Source organism: Microtus pennsylvanicus, chromosome 2 (genome assembly GCF_037038515.1).
Source record: "Microtus pennsylvanicus isolate mMicPen1 chromosome 2, mMicPen1.hap1, whole genome shotgun sequence".
Taxonomy (NCBI): domain Eukaryota; kingdom Metazoa; phylum Chordata; class Mammalia; order Rodentia; family Cricetidae; genus Microtus; species Microtus pennsylvanicus.
This window is the reverse complement of record NC_134580.1, coordinates 64972285-64996774: the sequence shown is the minus strand read 5'-3', so window position 1 is coordinate 64996774 and position 24490 is coordinate 64972285. Positions and strand designations below refer to the sequence as shown.

Sequence of the window (24490 nt, the reverse complement as noted above, 5' to 3'; positions counted from 1 at the left end):
GTATGATATTAACTTAAAGAGGATGGAAACATCATGACGATACATCAGTTGTGTCTGCAATACTGGGAGTATGATATTAATTTAAGTTAAAGTATCTATAAAAGCATCCATGCTCATTTAAAATTTAGAAAAATGTGGAAAAGCTTTGAAAGAAAAATAAAAATCAAAAGCCATGCTTTCAATCCCAGAACTCTGGAGGCAGAGGCAGGCAGATCTCTGTGAGTTTGAAGCCAGTCTTGTCTACAGAGTGAGTTCCAGGACAGCCAAGGATACACAGAGAAAGTCTGTCTTAAAAAAAAACCCAAATCAATTGTCATCTTTTATAATTTACTTTTTTATTTTAATGTTCATTGGTGTTTTGCCTGGATGTTTGTCTGTGTGAGGGTGTCAGAATCCCCGGAACAGGAGTTACAGACAGGTGTGAGCTGCCCTGTGGGTGCTGAGAATTGAACCTGGGTCCTCTGGAAGGGCAGCCATGCTCTTAACTGCTAAAATATCTCTCTAGCCCTCAACCATCATCTCAGGACTCATCCTCAAGACATTTCTAACATTTGGGCACACCATTATTTTCCTTTCTCCAAGGAAGAATGGCTCACAGCCTGAGACTCAGACAGTTCTCTACGTAGGAGTGATTTCCCACCACCATTAAGTATTTTCCATGCCATGAAGTATTCTAAAGACTTTTATCGGCTGTCAAGAATGCCTTTGTATGAGGTGCATAATTTATTTTGACAATTTCCTATTTTTGGATATTTAGACTACATCCTTTATTTCTCTTTCATTAAAATGAGGCTGCAGTGACTTTTCCTGAACACAGATCTGTCCTTCACTCTGCCTATTTCTGTGGAAAACCACCTGGAGGGAATCACCGTTGACAGCTGTTGTGTGAGGCTTCTGACGCGAGTCTCACAGACAGCCTCGGAGGACAGAGTCACGTTGTCACATGGTGTCAGTCTTCATGACACACGTTTCATCGCTGCCTTTCTACTTCTCTCTATTTTCTTAATTGTCAACTGTAAACACATACTCCTGTCATTGCTACAACACATTCTCCAGCTCCCTGTTCATCCCTCATTTGATGTCTGTCTCTCTTTGTTTAACACTTAGTCTTTATCCCTTTCTAAGGATTCCTGGGTGACTAGATATTAGATTAACGTCTCCTAATCGAAGCCTTCAGTATTTCAGTTGTGCTTTGACAACTGGAGTGTGCTAAAAATAGGGTGATCTTTCTGGATCCTCCAGCATTCTGACCCTTGGGAGGACGGTGCACAGAGGCTTCAAATTTTTTTTTTTTTTAAGGAAGGAGGTCACAGATTGTCATTAACAAAACTCACACGTTGCACAACAGAACTCAAAACCTAAACCATGCCAAAACAACAAAAAGCCCACTAGATATATCCTGAGATTTCATTTGCATTCAAAAATTTCTAGGAAAATACAATTTAAATGCTGTCAACACACACATACACAAATGGTCAATGTTTGTGCTGATGGATATATTAACTATGGGTGTGATTGTTACAATAGTGTTCATAAACCATAATGCTCCTTTACCCCATAAATTTATATGGCTATAAAATGCCAATTTATAATTATTAAAGTACCTAAAATTAGGGGCATTTGAGGGGTAGGATGGAAACCTAGTACAGTAAAAGCTTCCTAAAATAAGTACATGTAAAGATGACCTAAATGAAATTATCAAATAATGGGGGAGACAGAGCCCCAACTGCCCATCTCTTGCCATCAAATGAAGCTTCCAGTCTTGGGATTGGGTTACACCTAGTTGAGTTGTTGGCCATAGGGGTCCCATAGGAATCCCTGAAGAACAGCTTCTCCATGTTCAACGCGTTGTGTAGGTGTTGTCTCCAGCAATGTCACTTGTGGAGAGAAACCTGTAGCCTTGGTAACAGCCTGTACAGAGCTGTCACCCCTACATGCTAGCTTCGTTGGCACGGGGACTCTTCACATTACCAAAAGAAACGTAAACACCAAGCCAGCCACAGATCCTCTGATCTAGTATGATAGTCCTGCCGGCAAGGTATGGCAGGGTGATGGTAACCAACCAATCAACAACAGTGTGAGTAACCAGCTGATATCTGATTTGACTTGAGGCCCACTCCACAAGATGGAATCCGTACCCAACACTGCTTGGGTGACTGAGCCTGAGGAGAGATAGTTTGGGGTCACAAGGGTAAAACCAAATGCTACTGGTCTAAAATAAAAGTAGCAACAAAATGACTCCTAATGACATTCTGCTCTACTCATAGATCAGTGCCTTGCTCAGCCAACATCAGAGAAGCTTCCTCCTGCAGCAGACAGAACAAATACAGAGACCCAGAGCCAGACATTATGCCAAGAGAAAGAGACCTAGGAACACTAAGCCCTAAATGGATGTCTCCACCAAATCCCTCCCCTCAGGGCTCAGAGAACCCTGTATAAGAGGAGGCAGGAAGAGAGTGAGAGTCAGAGGGGATGGGGGGACAATTGACATGATCACACACAGCACGTTAGAACTCACAGAGACTGAGGCAGCGCCCACAGGGTCTACACAAGGTCGGCACCAGGTCCTCTGCATATAAGCTTTCCAGTTTAGTGTCCTATGGGATTCCAGAATGACTGAGTCTCGCTTTCTTGTGCCTTCACCGGGCTCCTTTCCCTTCTGCTTGTTTTGTCCAATTCTGATGTGTTAGTTTTGTATTTGTTTATTAAATTTTACTTTATTATATCTTATTGTATTATTATCTCTTAGAATCATGTTTGTTTTCTAATAAGAGACAGAAAGGGAGATGATTCAGATGGAAAGGGAGGTGGGGAGGAACTGGGAGGCATAGAGGGAGGGGAAACTGCAGTCAGGATATATTGTGTTAAAAAAATCTATTTTCACTGAAAGGAAAAAACATTAAAAGTGTGTGTGTGTGTGTGTGTGTGTAAAGAAATGATGTCATAAGATATAGGCAAGACAGCTACTCATTGGAAGCCCCTTTGTTTCCCTTCTCTTCTTTTCCCCTCCCTCTCTCCTTTCCTTTCCTCCTTTTTTCCTTAAATATTTTTTTGAGATAGAGTCTTGTGTAGCTCATATTTGACCTCAAGCTCAAGTATGTAGCTGAATCTGGCCTTGAACTCCTGATTCTAAAGTACTAGGGTTGCAGACGTTTTGATCTGCCACACTATCAATATATTTGATCAGCAAAACTGCCCACACAATCCACTCCCTCTCACCTGCCTCCAATTTGCCTTGTGTGTGCTTTCTTGTTTATTTTTATTTTAATTTTATGAGTATGGGTATTTTGTCTGCATGCATGTCTGTGTCCCACTTGCATGTCTGATGCCTGCAAAAGCCAGAAGACGGCATCCCATCCCCTGAAAATGGAGTTACAGATGGTTGTAAGCCACCATGTGGGTGCTGGGACTCAAGCCCAGGTCCTCTGGAAGAGCAGCCGATGTTCCTAACCACGGAGTCATCTCTGCAGCCGTTCATGTGTGCTTCTGACATGTGCAGGAAAGCACACTGTGTGCTGCGTTTCCACTTCATACAACACAACACGTTTTTCAAATTTCCCCATGGCTTTTATAACTCCTTTTTCTTGTAAAAGTCACTAGTGACTAGCAATAATTTCCTATGACCACGGTATTAATCAATTGTAGGTTTTAATATTAAGTATTTTCACCATGATCTTGAATCTATGTGCTGCAATTAAACCTGTGTTCGCAGTTGTGGGATTGCAGTTGGAGCACTGTTAATGCTTCCAGGATTTTATAAGTATCTAGTTTTGTGATTATTTTCTGTTTTTATTTCACTGTGAATGTGATTTGTCCTGTTTCAGCTTTCTGGAACATATCAAGGACCTTTTGGTAGCCCATTATAAAGTCTGCATTTGTAAATAGCATAGCACACGAAACGAGGGCCACTCTGTTTTCAGGAGAGAGCGTCCAGTAGTAGATGGTCCAGTTCAACACTAAGTATTCAAATCTTCTACTTCAAAGCATTTGTCTGTCCCTTTATCTTCCATGAGCAGAGAGAAGTCTCCTACGCCTTTTACCATTCTATAAGTGTGCCTTTCTGAGATTTTTTCCATTGCACGTTCAACATGATGCACCTCTGGACTAGACTCTTCTTCCTCCTCCCCACCCCTCTTCCTCCTCTTTCTTCTTTTTCTTCTACACAGGGTCTCACTATGGAGTCTCAGCTGGTTTTGAACTTATGATACACACCAAGCTTGCTTCAAATCCTCTAGCCTCCCAAGTGCTAGGATTAAAGGTGGCGTCCCCGCGCCCAGCTAGACTAGGCTCTTATCAGAACGCTTCTGCTCGTCGCATTTAATGTCCTCTGCCTGATTTTTAACTTAGCAAAACAAGACACCTGCTTTCTTCTACTTCAGGCATATGTTACACAGTTCTAGACAAGGTATGTATGTTTATACGCTCATTTCACATCTAGCAAGGCTGATCAGACAGGGAGCTGGTCCCGAAGGAGGTTCTTGCTCTAGTACTGAGTGCTAATCATGGCAGGTGTAGAGACCTGAGAAGGAGGGTCTTGGGAAGGACTCATTCTAGAAGATAGCAGGTATTGTGTGGCTATTTCAGTAATCCGCACAGAGCTGTTCCCAGGCGCATGGACTAAATCCAATTCAGAACCATTTTGAAAATTACTCTGAGAGTTTCTCTGAAGTCCAATTTAAAAACCTTCCTTTTGAAAAACTGGTTTCATCTACATTTATGTTCACAACCTGACCTTAATTCTGTTATGCTCCTATTTCAATGTCTCTTTTATTTTCATTCTTTTTCTATAAGGTGTATGTTTTCTCTTTTCTTATTTACTTCTGAAAATAATTCAAAGTTCCCTCTGTTTCCTTGATCTCTAAAACACCTGCAGATGGTGTTTTGTGTAGGGTGTATTTGTCTCCAAAAGTGTTATAAACACAAATCCTCTGATGCAGAGAAGAGGATTAGCTGATAAGGTGGAGAGATGAGGGCCCAGCATCTCGTTAGTGGGGTGAGGTACACCTGCCCCAGCATGGTAGAGAGGTGAGGGCCTAGCATCTCATTAGTGGGGTGAGTCGCACCTGCCCCAGCATGGTAGAGAGGTGAGGGCCCAGCATCTCGTTAGTGGGGTGAGGTACACCTGCCCCAGCATGGTAGAGAGGTGAGGGCCCAGCATCTCATTAGTGGGGTGAGTCGCACCTGCCCCAGCATGGTAGAGAGGTGAGGGCCCAGCATCTCATTAGTGGGGTGAGTCGCACCTGCCCCAGCATGGTAGAGAGGTGAGGGCCTAGCATCTCGTTAGTGGGGTGAGGTACACCTGCCCCAGCATGGTAGAGAGGTGAGGGCCCAGCATCTCATTAGTGGGGTGAGTCGCACCTGCCCCAGTGAGGCCAGTACAGCCCATCAAGTTTGGTCCATCTTATGACAAAGAAGGAAGAGTTTTAAATAAAGTATTAAGAGGAAATTACTCAAAATGGGCTGTGAGCGATCTTTGTGTTGGCATATAAGTATATGAGAAAGATCAGGAGAGATAGGAGATGGAAGGGAGAAAAAAGTACAGAAAATACAGTTGTTATCTAAGTATTAGGTTCCAAACTTTTCCAGGAGCCACTGGGACAAGAAGTAAATGAAGAATGAAAGAAATATAGTATTTAAGAAAATCATGCTATTCATGCTTATGTTTCATATTAACTATAGTTAAAAATATAAACAGGACAGACTTGTTAAGCAAGTTCTGTGCCAAATTGAGTCCCTTGGTTTCTTCCTTTTTTTTTTTCCTAGACAGGGTTTCTTTGTAGCTTTGGAGCCTGTTCTGGAATTAGCTCTTGTAGATCAGGCTGGCTGGAACTCACAGAGATCCACCTGCCTCTGTCTCCCAAGTGCTGGGATTAAAGGCGTGCGCCACCACCGCCCGGCTGGTTTCTTCCTTTTAATATTTTCAATGATCCTCTTAAAAATCTTCAGCTTTTCAGGGAGGAAAACATTACCAACAGATGAAAAACTTTAGTATATTTTAAAAAGAATTAAATATGTATAAATTGAGATATGAAATGCAAAGTATAATTCGGATTTTCTTTTTGAGGGTCAGAGGTTGAAAAACAGAAACAGTGAGGAAGGGAATAGCGTGTCCGGGTATTTTCCTTTGATGGCCTGACTTGGCACAGCACAGAGACTCAGACCACAAATCAGGGCTTTATCTAGCAAGGAGAGTCACCAGGGCGAGACTCACACCACGAAGCAGGTCCTTACCGAGGAGTGCCACCAGGGTGAGCAGGATCACAAGGTGCTTCAATCCTTTTCTCTTATGAAAGTACAGAAGGATGCAGAAAACTAGGATTTCTAAAATCTAAAAATGAAACAGATTTAAAAAAGAGTGTAAGTTACTCTATATAGCCCACAAGATGCCCCAAACATCTGCTTGGATTTGCCATGGTTCTCTTGCCGGCTGGGGTGGCTGCGGTTCCCAGGTCTGACTGTAAATGCAGGGTGGCACCAACACCCTCAGTCCAGCCTCCCAAAGAGCTCGAATGCTGCCCACCTACCAGCCACGCCAAGCCCAGCTCTCCAGCTCCAGCCCCACTGCCATTCTGGTCTCTTCCTTGTCCCTGTGTGTGCTGAGCAGCCACGCTGTGCTACATTGGGCAACCGCTTACGTCTTGATTCCCCACGTCTTTCTGCAGCCATGCACCACTGCAGGGCCCCCCAGCTTCACCCCGTTTACCCTCTGCCAGTCTTCTTGCAAGGCTGCGGCCATCTTCCACTTTGCCTGACTCTACCCTTGCCTTTCAACACTCCTACCATTTGGCAGTCCAGAATTATTTAAAGTTGTGGATTAATAAATGAAATGTGGTATATTAAACCATCTTATTTAGCTATAATGGGCAAGCAGGATAATGGGTAGAAATCATATTACATTAAGAGAAATAAGTAAATCAGACTCAGAAAAACAAAATAAAAGAAACAGCTGTGCATGGGATTCATGCAGATTGATACTGGGAATGAAAATAGAAATTAGATCCAGTCATTCTTTGGCTAGAATTTCTTATGGCTTTCCATCCCTTGTATATTAAACACCAAATTTTCTCCCGGGTAACAGAGTTTAGCTTCTGCTACAAACCTCATAGCTGGTCCAGTCTGTGCCAGTCATGGTGGCCCGTGTTCTCTTATTCTTCCTTGTTCTCTCTCTTCCTCCTTCCCTGGCCTCCCTCCCTCACTCTAGTGCAGTGGTTCTCAAGCCCTCGGGGTTGAACCGCACTTTCATAGGGGTCACGGCATTAGGAAGGCTGAGAGCCACTGCTCTAGGTCTTCGCTATCCTCAGACATCTCTTCCCCCATCTTCACGCAATGGCTCCTTCTGGTCATTCAGCTCTCAGCTGAGATGTCACCGCCTCTGAGGTTTCCCTGATGACTTGATGTATAAGAGACACGCTGTCATCCTGCACAGCCCAGCATCAGGTCACGGTGGCCTCTTTATCAACAGCGACTGTATTTCTGGCTGTTGCTTCTCTGTCTTCCCAACTAAAGACAGACCAAGTCAGTTCAATGAAAGCGGGAATTCTTTCTGTTCTGTTTGTCACTCTCTCTGTGTCCAGTGCACAGTTGGTCACTCAATGAGTATTTATGAAATTCACAAATCTATTTCAAACAGCTTTCCTGCCAAACAGACCTAATATCCAATAAACTGAAGAAATCACTGAGTTAAGTTCCTCACTATTTCCAGAGCTGAGTTTTACATATAGAGCCTTCTCTAAATACTGTACTTCCTGTTTGGGCTCCGGATCCTGCCACTGGCTAGATCTCTCTCAATTAGAAAGCTTTCTATATAATATGAAAGATTGAATTATCCTTTCAACTTTCCCCTGGTAAATGAGGCCAATTATTACCACTTTTCTGTATAGGAAATATTTGCAAGGTCATTAACTATGATGCTCTACAAAAGCTGTCCAAGAGCTTTTTCTCTGTCCTCCCTACAGCTCCTATATCCTCCCTACAGCTTCTATGTCCTCCCTACAGCTCCTCTGTCCTCCTTAGAGCTCCCTATGTCCTCCCTACAGCTCCTATGTCCTTCCTATAGCTCTCTATGTCCTCCCTACAGCTCCTCTGTCCTCCCTAGAGCTCCCTGTGTCCTCTCTAGAGCTCCCTGTGTCCTCCCTAGAGCTCCCTATGTCCTCCCTACAGCTCCTATGTCCTTCCTATAGCTCTCTATGTCCTCCCTAGAGCTCCCTGTGTCCTCCCTAGAGCTCCCTGTGTCCTCCCTAGAGCTCTCTGTGTCCTCCCTAGAGCTCCCTATGTCCTCCCTAGAGCTCCCTATGTCCTCCCTACAGCTCCTATGTCCTCCCTACAGCTCCTCTGTCCTCCCTAGAGCTCCCTGTGTCCTCCCTACAGCTCCTCTGTCCTCCCTAGAGCTCCCTGTGTCCTCCCTACAGCTCCTATGTCCTCCCTAGAGCTCCCTGTGTCCTCCCTAGAGCTCCTATGTCCTCTCTAGAGCTCCCTGTGTCCTCCCTAGAGCTCATATGTCCTCCCTACAGCTCCTCTATCCTCCCTAGAGCTCCCTATGTCCTCCCTAGAGCTCCCTGTGTCCTCCCTACAGCTCCTATGTCCTCCCTAGAGCTCTCTGTGTACTCCCTAGAGCTCCTATGTCCTCCCTAGAGCTCTCTGTGTCCTCCCTACAGCTCCTATGTCCTCCCTAGAGTTCTCTGTGTCCTCCCTAGAGATCCCTATGTCCTCCCTAGAGCTCCCTATGTCCTCCCTAGAGATCCCTATGTCCTCCCTAGAGATCCCTATGTCCTCCCTAGAGCTCCCTATGTTCTCCCTAGAGCTCCCTGTGTCCTCCCTACAGTTCCTATGTCCTCCCTAGAGCTCCCTATGTTCTCCCTAGAGCTTCCCCTGTCCTCCCTAGAGCTCCCTATGTTCTTCCTAGAGCTTCCCCTGTCCTCCCTAGAGCTCCTATGTCCTCCCCAGAGCTCTCTCTGTCCTCCCCAGAGCTCCCTATGTCCTCCCTTTGAGGCCTTGAGTGTTTCTGTCTCCTTCCACCTTTAACAGGAAGTCCTTCTTGGCTGAGCGTCCCTCAGTGCAGGCATCCAGTTCTCACCTAATGTCACTGTCACACTGGATTCATGACCACGGGACAGAGGGCCCTCCCTCAAGAGCAGAGCAGGGAACATCTGCTTCGTGCCCACTTTAAATTTTGGTGAGGCAGGATTAGAGAGTTGTAGTTCTGAAAATCATGCAGATTCTTTCCCCTCCTCACATTCCATCTCTGTGGCTTCAGATAAATAAAACATGAGCTCTTATTATCTACAGAAGGACTATGGTGGCACTGGGTTCTGCCTCGTGTCAAGAGGTCGCACAGCTCCCAGGGATAAAATATTCAAGCCCCATGAAGAATGTCCTCTCTGAATGAGGCAGGCATCTGTGGTTTCATGGGCTCCTGCACCCCATGGAGAAGCCTCATTGCTCACTGCCCCTGGGAGGCCAGTGTGCACTGCTCTCGGGGCTCACCTTACATCAACTCACCAAACCTTCCAGCCACCCGAGGAAGCGGGTTCTATGACTGCCTTCATTCTGTGAGTGAGCCTGTTGTGTATGTGGGTGTGTTGAAGAACACTGTCCCCAGAATGCAGAATAATGCCACCCCATCCAAGAGGACATGTTCTAAATGCCCAGAACCTTTGTTCACATCATAGCATATTGCCCTGGGGCTCTGCAGCTGGGGTTAAGAGTATGGACCTGAAATGGGAGATGATCCTGGGTGATTCGAGTCCATGAGCCCTTGAAAGCAGAACCGCTGAAGTCACAAAGATGGGCAGTTTAGGAGAGGCTGAGGCAAACCCTGCTAAAGACCTGTAGGAAGGGGAAGAGACAGGGTCCTCCCTGGAGGCTAAGGAAGGAGCAGAGCCTGCCAGTGTCTTGACTCTGGTTCAGGGTCCAGCATGGTAACTCATTTCCATTGTTCCCTGCTGCTGAATTTATAAAAAATTGTTATGGAATTCATAGTAAATTGATTCAGGTTTCAGTTCCTAAAGTCTTTTCAAAGGTATTGTCTTCAAGATAGATTTTCTGAGTTGGTGTGGTGGTTTGAATAGCAATGGCCCTCATAGACTCATGTGTTTGAATGCTTGGCCCATAAGGAGTGGCACTATTGGGAGGAGTGGCCTTGTTGGAGGAAGTGTGTCACTGTGGAGGTGGGCTTTGCGGTCTCTTATGCTCAAGCTATGCCCAGTGTGGCACACAGTCTCTGTCTGCTGCCTGTGGATTAAGATATAGAACCCTCAACTCTTTCTCCAGCACCATGCCTGCCTGCATGCTGTCATGTTTCCTGCCATGACAATAAGAGACGAAACCTCTGAACTGGAAGCCAGCCCCAGTTAAATGTTTTCCTTTATAAGAGTTGCCATGGTCATGGTGTCTCTTCACAGCAATAGAAACCTTAAGACAGTTGGTTTTGGAGTTTCTGGTTGTCTCTTTCTCTCTCCCTTCTTCCTTCCCTCCCTCTCTCTCTCCATTACCCTAACTGGCCTAGGACTCATATAGACCAGGCTGGTCTTGAACTCACAGAGATCCACCCACCTCTTCCTCCAGAGTGCTGGGATTAAAGGTGTGCACCATCATGCTTGGCACTTGGGGGTTTCTTAATTGGTTCTTGAATCTAATTAGAATGAATGGTACTAGCTACCCTGTTGGTTTAGTAATAAAGGATCAATGTCTGCCTAGGAGATGGCATGTCGAAATGGATGAATTTCACCAATCTGAGTTTATCTCCTATTTCTCTTTGTCAAAATGACTTACTTTAATTTTAACCTCTCTCTCTTTCTCTCTCTCTCCCCCACCCCTGTGTGTATACTTGAGTGTGGGTTCCTACAGAGGTCAGGAGAGGGCACTGGATTCCTGAGCTGTAATTACTGGTGGTTGTTTAATCAGCTGATGCAGGTGCTAGGAACTGAAGTCCTAGCAAGAGCAGTACATGCTCAAAACCACTGAGCCATTTTTCCAGCCCCACCCTTTTTCTTTCTTGAAAGCTGAGCCATTCAGAAGACTTTTTTTTGGGGGGGGAGTCTCACAGAAATAGGGTCTGTCAATGTTCTCTGTAGACACTTTGATCCTTGGTAGACATTGCCCTGATCTTGCATTTCCGTGAAGTGTTGGAGTGTGCCCTCCAGAGAAAACCTTGGCGCATATATATATATATATTGACTTTGGCCAAGTTACTGAACCTCTCTCTCTGCCTCAGTTTCCTTTTCTGGGAGGTAAAGGAGACAACGGTGCCCACTCATGGGGCTGCTGCTGCAGGGATGAGGTGCAGAACGCCTACTCTGTCAGAGCCCCCTACGGAGCGCCCCCTGCTGCAGGGGTGAGGTGCAGAATTGCACGGCTGTGTATGGACTTTGCCTACTCTGTCAGAGCCCTCTACGGAGCGCCCCCTGCTGCAGGGGTGAGGTGCAGCATGTGCGCAGCTGTGCACAGGCCTTGCCTGCTCTGTCAGAGCCCTCTACAGAGCGCCCCCTGCTGCAGGCATGCAGTGTTGTTTGCATCTAGACGAGAGCGCAAAGGAATCTCACAAGAGAAATGTTTAATAAAAACACAGCTTTCTTCCTCCAGGTTCACAGCGCCAGATGGTGGGTGTTGAATCAGCTTTGTCAGAACTGCAGACTTAATAATCAGCATTGGGCACAGAATTACTTCAAATGATAGGTTTGGGCCCCCGCCACTGCTGATTTGAGGAGAGAAAATGAGCACTGTGTAGATTATCGTGTGAGGGATTTTATGTTCAGAACAGAGGTTTCAATTTGAGTAGTTTATTGGAAAGTCTGGGTGGGCAAAACAGCCACCACCAAGCCTGCCAAGGAGCATGATGTAAGTGAGGCTTAAGGCTGCACTCCTGTGTGGGCTGCAAAGAATACATTAACAGGTGGGTTGCGCAAGGAATGGCTCTATAACTCCTTGGTCAAGCAAGACACATGGGACCAAGGGAACGTAAGCTCCTCTAATACCTTTTAGCCCACTGACACAGGTTTCTCGGAGGGATTGTGCTGGGTAGTGTCTTTCCAAATTACTCTGACCTTGAGACCCATTCAGCCTCGACTTTTGGCAGGTGTGAGGAAGCGAACTATTCTTCTGTGGCAGATGGGCCTGGGAATGCTGGGGCAGAGGGGGAGTAACTGATTCTGCTCCGTTAGCAGACACCAGGCTTCTCAGATCCCTTTTCTGCACAAGGACACCTAGCAGGGGACAGGCTCCTGGTTTGTGGTGAGGCTTTCATTTAACAGAGAGCTGGAGATATCACAGACATCCATGTCAACACGTACGTGAAGGGTGAGAGATGAGCGGGCCTGGAATGTAACTATACAATCCCTTTGTGGAAAATGTAAAACTGATGGAGACTTTTGGATATTTTTATTCATTTGGTATGTTAGTCTGATCAATCCTGAGAAGCAATTCAGATGCTGTCATTATACTTGGTGTAATACAGAAACGATGAACGGCTTGTCAAAAGCTAGGGTTTTGGGGGGTGGTGTTGAGACAGGGTCCATGTACCCCAGCATGGTCCTGAACATGTGATCTTTCTATTATCTTTCTGAGTGCTGTGATTACAGCCATGTGACGTCACACCCAGCTCAAAGAATAGTCTTAATATAATCATAACCTTTGTAAAAACTAAAGAAAAGAACACAAAAACCAAGAAAAAAAAAGCACCTAATGTACTACATCTGAAAATTGAACTTTGATTACTTAGATGTTCAATAGATTTAACCAAAAATTAATTGCAAAGGTCTTAGCATGAGACCCATCACTCCTAGAGCTCCTGGTGATGCGGGGACAAGATTTCAAACTAATATAAAATTGATCATTCCCCTAATGCAACAGTGCCACTCAACTGTAACTTATTAAAGACTTATTTTATGCTATCTTATAAATATCTAAAAGCAGTTACACTTTCCTGTGTGGAATTTATTTTGAGATAGTTTTCATTATTATAATATGGTTTTCGGAACTAAAGGTCTTTACTTTCCTCTCTATTACCTAGGTTACAATATACACTGCACTAGGTTGAATGGATGAGTAAATAAATGAATTTAAGAGTAAACTTTGAGGACATTTAGCTGTGAGGTGTGGGGATGGGGGATAAAACTGGGAGGAGTTAGGGGGAGGACTGGGGGCTATGGTCAAAATACATTGTATACAAGAATTCTCAAAGATTAAAAAAATGATATAAACCAATTAGCTTTAGAAAAATATCAAAATGTAATTAAATTTGGAGTATTTTTTGTCCATCTGTAAGATTTAATAAGAAGTTCATGAACTGGGTATACCTCTCAGTACTAGAATTCTTGCCTAGGGTGTGCTGGGTCTGGTTTCAATCCTCAGTACCATGAGGAAAAAAAGAAAAGCAAAGATTTAAAAAGGAAGTTTTGTCCTTTTTAGATGTATTCTCGGGTACTAAAAACAATACAAAATACGTCATAATTAAAGCATGTAGTTGATTCCAGAAAAGAAGGCTTGATGCATCTTTAATCTCCCGAGGATCCAACTCAGGCTATTAATTTTCTGCTCATAGGCTATGTCACTTTTTTGTTACTGGATGAAGCATTTGTTTTGCCTGTAGGCAAAAAGTTGTAATGTGTTGGTCAGATTTCAAGCCTGCACTACCATGCAATATTTAATAAAGTATAAAGAACAGAAGTAAATCAGCGATTAAAACTCCGTCTAGTGCTTAGAGTTGATTGATGAAAGCTGTGGTAGTTAAAAGACTATGATGATGGACAAATAAAAAAATGAACAGGGTAAGGTGAATGCAGGGTATGAAGAGCCCTACGAAGACTAACTTGAGTTGGGAAGCCAAAAGCCCACAACTAAGGGCAGGGGCTAAGGAAGAGCTGCTAAGTGATTGGCAGGGTGAAAATGAAATCTAAGAGATTAAGAGCCTGGCTAGCAACATATCACAAACAGGATTTCTTTAGGCAGGACATTGTTGAGTAATGGGCTAGCTGATTGGCTGATTAACCAATAATTCTCCTGTGGCAGTGCACTGCTGGAGCAGAGGACAGGTAACTAGGGAGTTATGTCATAACGTGGGCTGTAAAAAAAGCATAGCAAATAGAGAAACAGAGGCTGCATCAGAGTTGTATCCATGAGGCTGAGTTTTCAGGGAGCTAAAAGATGATGGAGTTCTAGGTTAGAGGAAGCAGGGTACTTCCCTGGCAAAGGAACCATAGGCAAAATGGCACTGAGTTACGTGGCTGACAGGGTGATGCCCGTAGTTACCAGCATGATGTTGACCAGCAAGGAGGACAGGCTTCTTAAGACACTGCTGGCATGGCCTGAGATGATGGAAGCTTGGATGGATGCAATGACAATGGGAATACAAGAGAGAGGTCAGGTTCAAGAGACTTTAAAACATGTAAGGATGGAGACTGGGAAATCAAGATGTGAGGAGTCATATGTCGCTCAGGTTTCCAACATAGCAGACCGACACAGAAAAGACAGGAGATGAGAAAGTTTGGGGGCAAACACTGAATTTAGAGTCTGAGAATTTGCATTTGAGGAACCATAGAACATTCACGAAGGGGTGAGTAATGACTGAGCAGGGAGCGAATGTAGGCTGTGAAGAGTCAGGAGAGGCCTGGGAAGAGGTAGGTATGGATTGCAAGAACACAATGCCGTGTGAACAATGGCGTCTGTGCTGAACTTGAAACAAACAAGAGGTGCCTGGGAGGAAAACTCAACTGAAGAGTTACCTCCATCAGACTGGCCCATGGGCGTGTCTGCGGAGGCCTCTTCCTGATGAATGACTGACAGGGGAGGACTCCTCCAAGTGTGGGCAATCCCACCCCTGGGCAGGTGACCCTGGGTTGAGTAAAAAGTCAAGAGAGCCATGGGAAGCATTCCTTTCTCCAGGCTTTCTTCTTCACTTCCTACCTCTAGGTTTTTGTTTTGAAGCTCTAGCCTTAACTTCCCTTGATCATGTACTGCAAACTGTAAACCACATACACCTTCCACCCACCCCACTAGCTTTTGGTCTTGGTGTTTATCATAGCAATAGAAACACAAACTAGAACAGAATTGTTTTAGAAGGTCTCGGTAGCATATATTGTGTAAGGAGACATATGTAGTTGGCAGATGAAGAGGGGCCCGTGAAGAACCCAAAATGGAACAGTCAGAGGAGGAAAGAAATGTAAAATATACCAAGAAAGTCAAGGAAGAGAGACATTCAAGATGCTCACATGGAGTAAACACTGCACAAAGTCCAAGAATTCCTTCTCTCTCTCTTTCCTTTCCTCTCAGTAATACACACACACACACACACACACACACACACACACACACGCACGCACACACACTAATTGTAATGAAAAAGGAGTAGATGGGAGCTGAGGAAATGGTGGCTTGGAAGGCTACGGTATAGTTTATTCATGGTGCGTAGTATCTGAACACTTAAAAGCACAGACATTATTTTTCTGTGGGGTACAAGGAAGGAGCAAAGAGGGTAACAGTGGAGAACATTTGTGGGTGTCTGTGCTCCAGCATTCAGGGTCACGTCAGAGATAGTGAGACAGACCTCTTGTCACATTGACAGTTGTGACAGGAGCCTAATGTATACCCAGGGGGCAAAGTTTACCTGTAAAACCTGTAAATGTCAACAGCTTTTAATACTAAGTTGGTAAAGCAAGATAACCTTTTTCTGCATCAGAGAACTATATCAGATACCTTTTTAAGGTCACTTCTAATCCTAAAAATGTATGAGTCCATAGGCTTCAATTCTTGTTATTGAATTTACAAGTATTTTGTCAAACAAGTAAATGCTCACTTAGACAATTCCATTTCTTTCTAATACTTGTTCTTTCTAGATTCCTCTTTTTCCCCAATCTCAGCTGCATTCTGTAGTGAGTTATATATCTACGGCTGATGCAATTCCTTCTTTATACTTACTGAAAACTGCCATTGTATCACATAAAACATCTCAATCAATGTCTTCAGCTGCCTATTTACCAGCTCCTTCCTTCCCTCCTCCTCCCTCCTCCGCTGTCCCTCCCCCTTTCCACACATCCCTTGGGACTGTGTCATTGCTGCTGCTTTGATCTCAATAAGCACATTTTGGCAGATGCTTCAACAGTGACTTAGCATCTCAAATCCCTCAGTACTGGTAACATGCACTTGGCTGCGTGAGTTTCCTAAGACTGTAGCCCGCTGTGGTCTAGAGAATAGACATCAGAAGCAGTAAAAGATGCAGAACCCTTACCACGTAGACCAGGAACTGCCAGCCAACAAAATAATACTGTACTGTCCTTGCTGAGATCGCCTGAGTCATGTTTGGAGCAAAATTCACCAATAAATACATTCCTGCAAATGCCAGGGTCATACCTTTGAATAAAAAAGGAAAGACAAACCAAATTGAAAAAAAAAGACTAAATATTTTTTTCCCCTCTTTCCCGTTGGGGCAGGGTCTTGCTATGTAGTCTGAGTTGGTTTGGAACTCAATTCTACCATACAGGCTAACCTTGAACTCACAATCCCTCCTATCCCAGTCTCTCAAATACTGAGATTACAGGTGCGTATTATCAGCATAGCTACCTTAAAACTCTTTTTTGACACAAACATTACCTAGAGGGAGTATTGTTTGTTAAAATTCAGGCAGTTCTTGACCCTCCATCCCAACTGGTCCCATTAAAATGCAATTTCCAAGCCATTCCTAAAGAGCACCACATCTTTAAAGGAGATGAAAATCTAACAATAGACAAGGCAGGACTTGACTCCAGACTCTGTTGTCCCATGTGAGTTCTACCCTCCCCAGGGGTTTCCCCAAACACAGAGAAGATCAAAGCAAGCACAGCTGGAGAGGTAAGGACAGCTTATCTGACTGTTCCCACACTGTGTACAAATCAGTCTACCTAAACCTCGGTCATCTCGATTGAGTTGGACATGCCTGGACTGGAGGATAGGGCAGCCAGTCCGTCTCATGATGACCAGCTCTCTCTCACTCATTCCTGGGGCCTGTGAGCTTGGGTGGTCTAGACTTTGAAACTCGGCAATGGGCACTTTAATCGGTTTCATGGATGGCAGTTCTTCCAGAAGTAACTGGGGTGAGAGGGACCCCACTATAGAATTCTAATAATCTGCTAGGATCTGGAACCCCAGGGGTAGCATTGTAAAGACAGATCACACCATGAACTTATCTGAACTCATCTCTTCAGCACTGCTTAGAACCATGGAGACAAGAGGCACATGGGGAGTACAGCCAAAAAGCTGCGGCCCTTCTGAAAGGTACTAAAAACTGCCTGTTTGTACATGATTAGCAGCCTGAGAGAACTTATCTAAGTAGCCCTTTTCAGATACTTCACTTGAAAACACACCTTCTTTCACTACTGAACACATCTTTGTTGTGGATATAACTTACAAACGGCCTTGAATCCAACTGGAAGAGCCTGGTCTGTCTGTGAAATCTGGCAGCTTGAGGAATGATTTCCTAGCCCTCCTGACCACATGGTCTAGGTTTTGAACTCAGTTTTGAACAGTGTTTAATGTTACAGACGCTTGACAACAACCTATGCAGGGCCTACAAGTTTCCTGTCACTGATAAATACACGTTAGAATACATTGTGAAGACAAGATTATACACATAGTTTTTAGAGCTAGTTCTAATGAGAACTTTTAAAATGAAAAACAATATACATTATTAAAGACTTCAGTAAAAGCAAAATAATAAAAGCACACACATAAACTTGGGGGAAATACTGCCCAGTCATGTTCTTCCTTTAGAAAACAAGAAGATTATTTCAAATTAGGTTTCTAGAAGGAAGGGGTTTTTAAAAGATGAGTTTTCTGAACCCGATATGATAAAGTAGCATAAATCCACTGGGCACACTCTAAAATGTTTCAGAACTTCCAAGTTTCCTTTTGTGAAGTCCAATTTTTATTGACTTTTAAGTCCCTTTGCCTAAGTTTCTCTCCTCACCTTACATGACCCAGCACCCACTAAACTTCCTGTGTTGTGATGTAATTTGGAGTTGGTGACACGTGCGTGTGGAACAAAATTCCAGAGGGTTCCGTAGGACTGACCAGCTAAAAGCCACGAGTCTCTCACTTGCTGATGGCCCACCAGGCTCCCTGCCTAGAGTCTGCCACCAAGGAGCCTTCCTAGGTTTCCTTTCCAGAGGTGTGTGTGTGTGTGTGTGTGTGTGTGTGAGTGTGTGCATGTATGTTTGTGAGTATGTGTATGTGGGTGTGAGATTGTGTGTGTATGTGTGTGTGAGTGTAAGAGTGTTGTGTGTGTGTCAGTGTGTGTGCGAGTGAGTGTGTGTGAGTGTGTGAGTGTGTGAGTGAGTGAGTGTATGTGTGAGGGAGTGTGAGTGTGTGTGCATGTGTGCGAGTGTGTGAGAGTTTGTTGTTTTTTATAAACAAGCTCATGTTATAGACACTGCTTTGCACTGATTTTTCCCTCACCCACAGAACACTGTACAGAAGACGCAAGGCAAACTCTTTCTTTTGAATCCTCTCAGTATTTCATTATTTGAGGAAGTCTTGCTTGTTTGACTTGATTTTCGGCACTGTTTCACATCCGCTTCTGCATTTCTGTATCTAAAATCTCTGCTGCACTTCAAAACAGAATCCAAATAGGATGGCTGAGGATTGACGACAAGCCCTTCCCGATCTCTTTTAATGTTTATTTCTTCATCTGTGCCTCAAACCGTTGTGACTCAAGAGGGTGGCCCTACAGCACTTTATTCGATCTTTCTGCTTAATCATTTCAGATTTGGACACCTCGGGATAGCTTTGCGTCTAGTAGGTGAGTGCTTGCTTGCTTTATGCCCTCTGTAGTTTTGTTGTTTGTTTGTGAGACAGGCTCTTGCTAGGGGCAGAGACTGCAGACCTGCCTGACCTTGAACTTCTGACCCTTCTGCTTTAGCCTCTTCAATGCAGGGATGATAATCTGTGGTCTCATGACTAACTTATTTGTGGTTTTTAAACGTGACTGCCTGTCTCCTTTCGGGGTTATTCATATTTTCATAAGGGGTTGAAAGTGTTGATGTCAGTTCCTGACAGCTGATGTGTTTGTGACACCTCTTTTCTCTCCATGGCCTGAGCTGTCTGTTCCTGATACATTTTATTTCAGTGTTGCGCTATCTCTTCTTTTGAAAGATGCAGATCTCTGACTCAGGAAACTTCTGTGGTCTTGTTAGGAGTCATGCAATGGAGCCCGAGAAAGCCGGCTGCACGGATGGTCTCTCGGCTGCATCCCCAGTCAAGTCAGATTTCACTGTTACTTCCTGGACAGAAGAGCAGGCAGATTCTGCATTCGTTGGAACTCTCCACAAAGTCATCCCATCCTTTAGACCTGGGAAGTGTGCCCCAAGAGGCCAGGCGAGGCAACTGCATGCGCTAGAAACCCAGACAACCTGGGACGGATGCATTTCGGGATATTGACTGCCTACCACGCATCATCTGACCTCACCCTAACAATTCATTTAGAATTGTATTCCTGTTAGGATAGCCCAGAGAGAATGGGGCTGTCTATAAGGAGCCTCTAATCCAACTTGACAATGGGAGGTACGGGCAGGAAGGAATTGGCTGAACTTTTGATGTTTAGGGAAGACCGCCCCCATTGATTTTTAAAACAAAACAGAAAGAAGGAAATAACCTAATAAACAGAACAGAGTTGCACACAGCAGTTCTGGGCCTTCTAGTCACAGTGACCTGAGAACTGTGGACCAGCACCGAGATCTGGGTATCAGAGATGACATAAAAAACCACTGGGCAGATGTGTCTGGATGTTTGGGGGTGTGGCCCATCCTCCTCCCTCATGCTCTAGCCTACAGTAATTCTATTTTCTCATTAAATGAAAGTCAGTTCTCTGGACAGGCAGATCACTTTCCTGATCTGAGACAAAATCCTGGTGGTTTAAAACAAAGGCCTTTATGGGCCTTTTCCCCTGCCTGTAGGGAACCCAGCTGATGGACTGGCTGGCCTGCCTGCAGCATTTATAACAGTGTGGTCTGGGGAGGATACCCTCCAAAGACCTAAAAAGTGAAATAAAACACCCCTGCTTCCGCAAAACATCAAACCCAGCCCCTGAGGGGAGACTGGATTTTTGGACCCCCAGGTCTTTATCTGTTTTGTAGAGGGCCTTTCTCTCTGTGTGTGTGTGCATTTTCTCTTCTCTAAGAACAGCCTTTCTTCATTGACAAAAACAAAAAAATAAACAAACAACAACAATAAACAATTTGGTTCTCTTACAAACTCACAGGTGCTGTTTCCCAGGTAACTTGATATAATATACACATAATGAGGTCTCTTCCTATAAACATGTACAATGTATGAAGCAGGTGCATAGCTAATCTATGCTCTTTACAATAGGGAGACCAGCTGTCCTGGAAGGGAGGAAGGTACTCTTTATAAATTCCAAACTACTTATTTTATAGACAAGAATAGCTAACATGAAAACAATACTGTGATCAATATTAAAATGTGATAATACTAAAAGCACTGTAGTTTAATAAAAAGGGGCTGAATGGATAAGAAAAATGTGGTACATTTACACAATGGAGTACTACACAGCAGAAATTTGTAGGCAAATGGATGGATCTAGAAAACATCATATTGAGTGAGATAATGCAGACCCAGAAAGACAATTATCATATGTACTCACTCATAAGTGGCTTTTAAACATAAAGCAAAGAAAACCAGCCTACAAATCACAATCCCAGAGAACCTAGACAACAAAGAGAGCCCTAACAAAGACATACATGGGTCTAATCTACTTGGGAAGTAGAAAAAGACAGGCTCTCCTGAGTAAATATTGGAAGCATAGGGATCATGGGAGAGGGTAGAAGGGGAGGGGAGAGGAAGGGAGTGGAGACGAGAAAAAATATATAGTTCAATAAAAACAAATTAAAAAGAAAAAACGATAAAAGGGACTAAGGAGATGGTGCAGTGGGTCGAGTGCCCGTTGCTCAAGGGTGAGAGCTGAATTCAAATTCCCAGCACCCACATGAAAAGCAGAGCGTTCACACCCATACCCCCGTCTGTGGGGGACGCAGACAGGAGGATTACTGGGGCTTGCTGGCAGTCATCCTCCTGAGGCTTCTGCACTCATGCATTTACACACATGTGCACAGACCACACACGCACACCACCCACACCACCCGCCTTGTACACACAAGTGGAATAAACCAACTCTAAATGCTTTACACGTGATTAACAATGTTTATAACAAATCCATGAGAAATGATTAGAACAGCCCTCCTCTGTCTGTGGGAATACATCCCAAAGAGCCTGTGCCTAAAGTCTCAGAGAATAGAAACTTCCATTTATCCCGTTTATTTACCTATGATAAAGCTTAACTTACAAACAGGCACAATAGATGATGAATAACAACAACAAAATAGAACAACAAATGCAATATACTTTAACAAGCTACTTAAACCTTACAAATTGCTTATTTCTACAATTTCCATTAAACATTTTTGGACTGTCGTTGACCATGAATCACAAAATCCACACGGCAAATACGTGTATATGGGCAAACTGTTTACTATTATGTAATTGTATTATTATAGCATATATTATAAATAAATCCTATAGCGTATTATACAGTGTATAATGTATAATCTTTACTACTACCTACACCTGACAGATGAAGAAGATGATTAGAGAGGGAGTAACTACTCTGCTTGGTATTTTCTAGCTAGTGGTAAGTGGACAGCTTGGTTTGGAACCCAGGCCATCTGTTTCCTTGACTCGTTCAGATGCCTAGTGACTGCATGAGGTAGGGTCCCTGAGTGGCAAGCATTGACAAGTCAGTCCACCTAGGGGGAGCCCTCATGCTGTACAGGACACATGCGGAGAGCAGACAGAAGGCTCCTGGCAGAGGACCTGGACAGGTTTCAGGTTATTTTGACCTGGAATTTCCTTTAGTTGAGCATTCCAAGTGGGTGCACCCCAGAACGGGTTTAAAGAGACTTCCGCACCATCGGAAACACTTGTGAGACATCAAGTCATTTTGGGAAGAGGTGAGTTAAAGAAGCTTGGGCAGTTCTTCCCTTGGAAGCTCTCGCAGGTGCACCAATATGCTGACGTTTGTTGACTCACCCCGCAGATGACCAAGTTATCTTAGTCTCTAAACATGCTGGGCCATTTCTACCGCTCTGAAGTGGTGTTTTGAGGAGTGTTTTATACTTGGGAAATGCTTGACATTTAATGGTCTGGCTGTGAACTCAGTCTTTGTCTCAGGAGGCTACTGGTTGGCTACCAGTCTCCTGGAGACACTGTGGAAAAGAATGAGACATGAACGGAACGGAAGGACCTGAGCCTGGAATCCAGAAGCTCCTGTCCCCCGGTTCCCTGATGTGCCGAGTAAGACAGACGTAGTCAGTTCTTCAGAGATGGCCGTCTACTGGACAACTTAATTAAAACTCTAAACTTTAGTTTTCTAAATTTTCTGACTTCCAGGAGTCTTCGGTTTTAAAATTTTCAGCTACCTTGACTCTGAACAATTCTTTTGGGCACTGCATTATCTCTTGATTGATGAGAATCCAGGCGTTACTTCCTTGGAAATCAGAAGTCACACAATGAAGTGGATTTGTTAGTTCCAGGCGAGCAATCCAGCCCAGATTCCTCAGGCTCAATGGCAGATGCCCTCAAAGGAGTCCTAGCTGGGAAGTGTCAGGTAGTCCTGGACTCGCAGTCAGAAAGCTCCAATCTCGAGGCTGCTCGGAAGTCAAAATGGACACTCTGTCCTCTCAACTCGAATGGTACTGCGCTTGCCTGGGTCCTGTTCTCAACAAATGAACCCAACCCTACTGATCTTGGAGCAGGGGCGGAGAAGCAGGAAAATAAATGGCCGTGGTCTCACTATCAATCTGGGGAAACCGTTTGTAGGTGACTTGAAGTAATCAGGTCTCTGGGGAGTGTGGGGAGTTTACTGTCATTTGTATTTTGATGATACCATTATGTGAGCCTAAATCAGCGCGGTGTTTGCAGACTATTAGCCGTGGTGTTTTTGTGATGATGGAGAAGAGGAAAACGCTGCAGCTTTGGGCTGGGTGAAGGAAGAGAGGAGGCTGGTGCTTTTTTAAAGGCAAAATAATCATTAAAATAATTTTAAATTATTAATCCGTTAAGAATCAGAGCAGGGGCCAAAGCCTGTCAGTGAGTCAGTAACGAGGGTGACTCTTCAGACAAGGCTTTTGTGAGGTCATTTTTTTGAGGCCAGTGCTGAAAAGCTTCAGGGCCAGACAGCAACATTTGGCAACAAATTAGTTCAGCTTGTTTCCACATGGCCTCAAATCTCCATTTGTTCCATCAGGAAAAACAAACTTTCATTTGTTTGAAGCAGGGGAAAACAAATGATATTCCTTCTCACATTTTGACAATTTAATTTTTCGCACGCACATATGTTAATCTTTAAGAAAACACCACTAGCTACTCTTCCCCTCTGTTTGGTTTTAGTCCCCGAAAAGGAAAAAAACAAAACCAAAAGCCCGCATTCTTCGTTTTTAACAGAAAGAGCCACATTTTCTCCGGGCGTAAGCGATGAAGGTGTAAGGGAGGTGCCCATGCGGCTGACATGCCACTGCACAAGACAGCGTAGCGATGAAGGTGTAAGGGAGGTGCCCATGCAGCTGACATGCCACTGCACGAGACAGCACAAAGCCCTCCCTGGACCTCCCCAGTTCAAAGCTAGTTACTGTATCTCAGAGAACATAGCCTGTGGTGGTGTTTGTTGGAGGGAAGGGTGTTCAATGGATGACGCCCCTCCCCTCTATAACACCAAATTAGAGGCAAAAACTGATCACTTTCTTAACAGTGACATCCCCCGTCAAAGAGCACTCCATTAGAAAGGCAACGAAACCACACCAAGCCACAAACTAGAGCTGTGGGAACTTTGTCTCCTCTTGAGTGTGTGCTAGTGACTGTAGTGGTTAGGAAGGCAGTGGCTAATGCTTTGAGTACTCATTGTGTGACAAGCCCTGATCTAAGAACTTCAATACAGGGGCTGGAGAGATGGCTCAGTGGTTAAGAGCATTCCCTGCTCTCCCAAAGGTCCTGAGTTCAATTCCCAGCAACACATGATGGCTCACAATCATCTGTAATGGGGTCTGGTGCCCTCTTCTGGCCTGCAGGCATATACACAGACAGAATATTGTATACATAATAAATAAATAAATATAAAAAAAGAACTTCAATACATTCATTCATTTAATCTTGGGATAGGTAGTAGAATCTTCCTTTAAAGATGAGGAAACTGAGGCTTAGGGTTTATTTAAGTAACCTCATGTCACAGTGCTCTAGAGACATCTCCTAGGCCCAAACCCCCACTTTGTCAAGTTGCCATGATTAGAAAGCTGCTCTGTAGCCAATTCTGTGACCCTGGGAAAGTTAGGTAACCTCTCTGAGAACCAGATTTTGCTTCTAGAAATGGGTTATTCCTATACTTAAGCAAGATAGTCCATGTAAAACACAGCATAGAACTAGGAAAAGGAAGTTTAAGACATGTTAGCTGCTGTTCACACAC

General features: G+C 44.2%; 1 protein-coding gene across 1 annotated transcript in view; it reads right to left on the bottom strand.

Moving 5' to 3' along the window:
• Positions 1–24490, bottom strand: part of Nipal2 (NIPA like domain containing 2) — an 89366-nt gene that overhangs the window by 13292 nt on the left and 51584 nt on the right. Inside the window, exons 5-6 of the mRNA XM_075961226.1 lie at positions 16220–16341; positions 6232–6328 (exon numbers count right to left, since the gene is read on the bottom strand). Coding sequence (XP_075817341.1) covers positions 6232–6328; positions 16220–16341 — 219 coding nt within the window. The remainder of the gene's footprint in view (positions 1–6231; positions 6329–16219; positions 16342–24490) is intronic.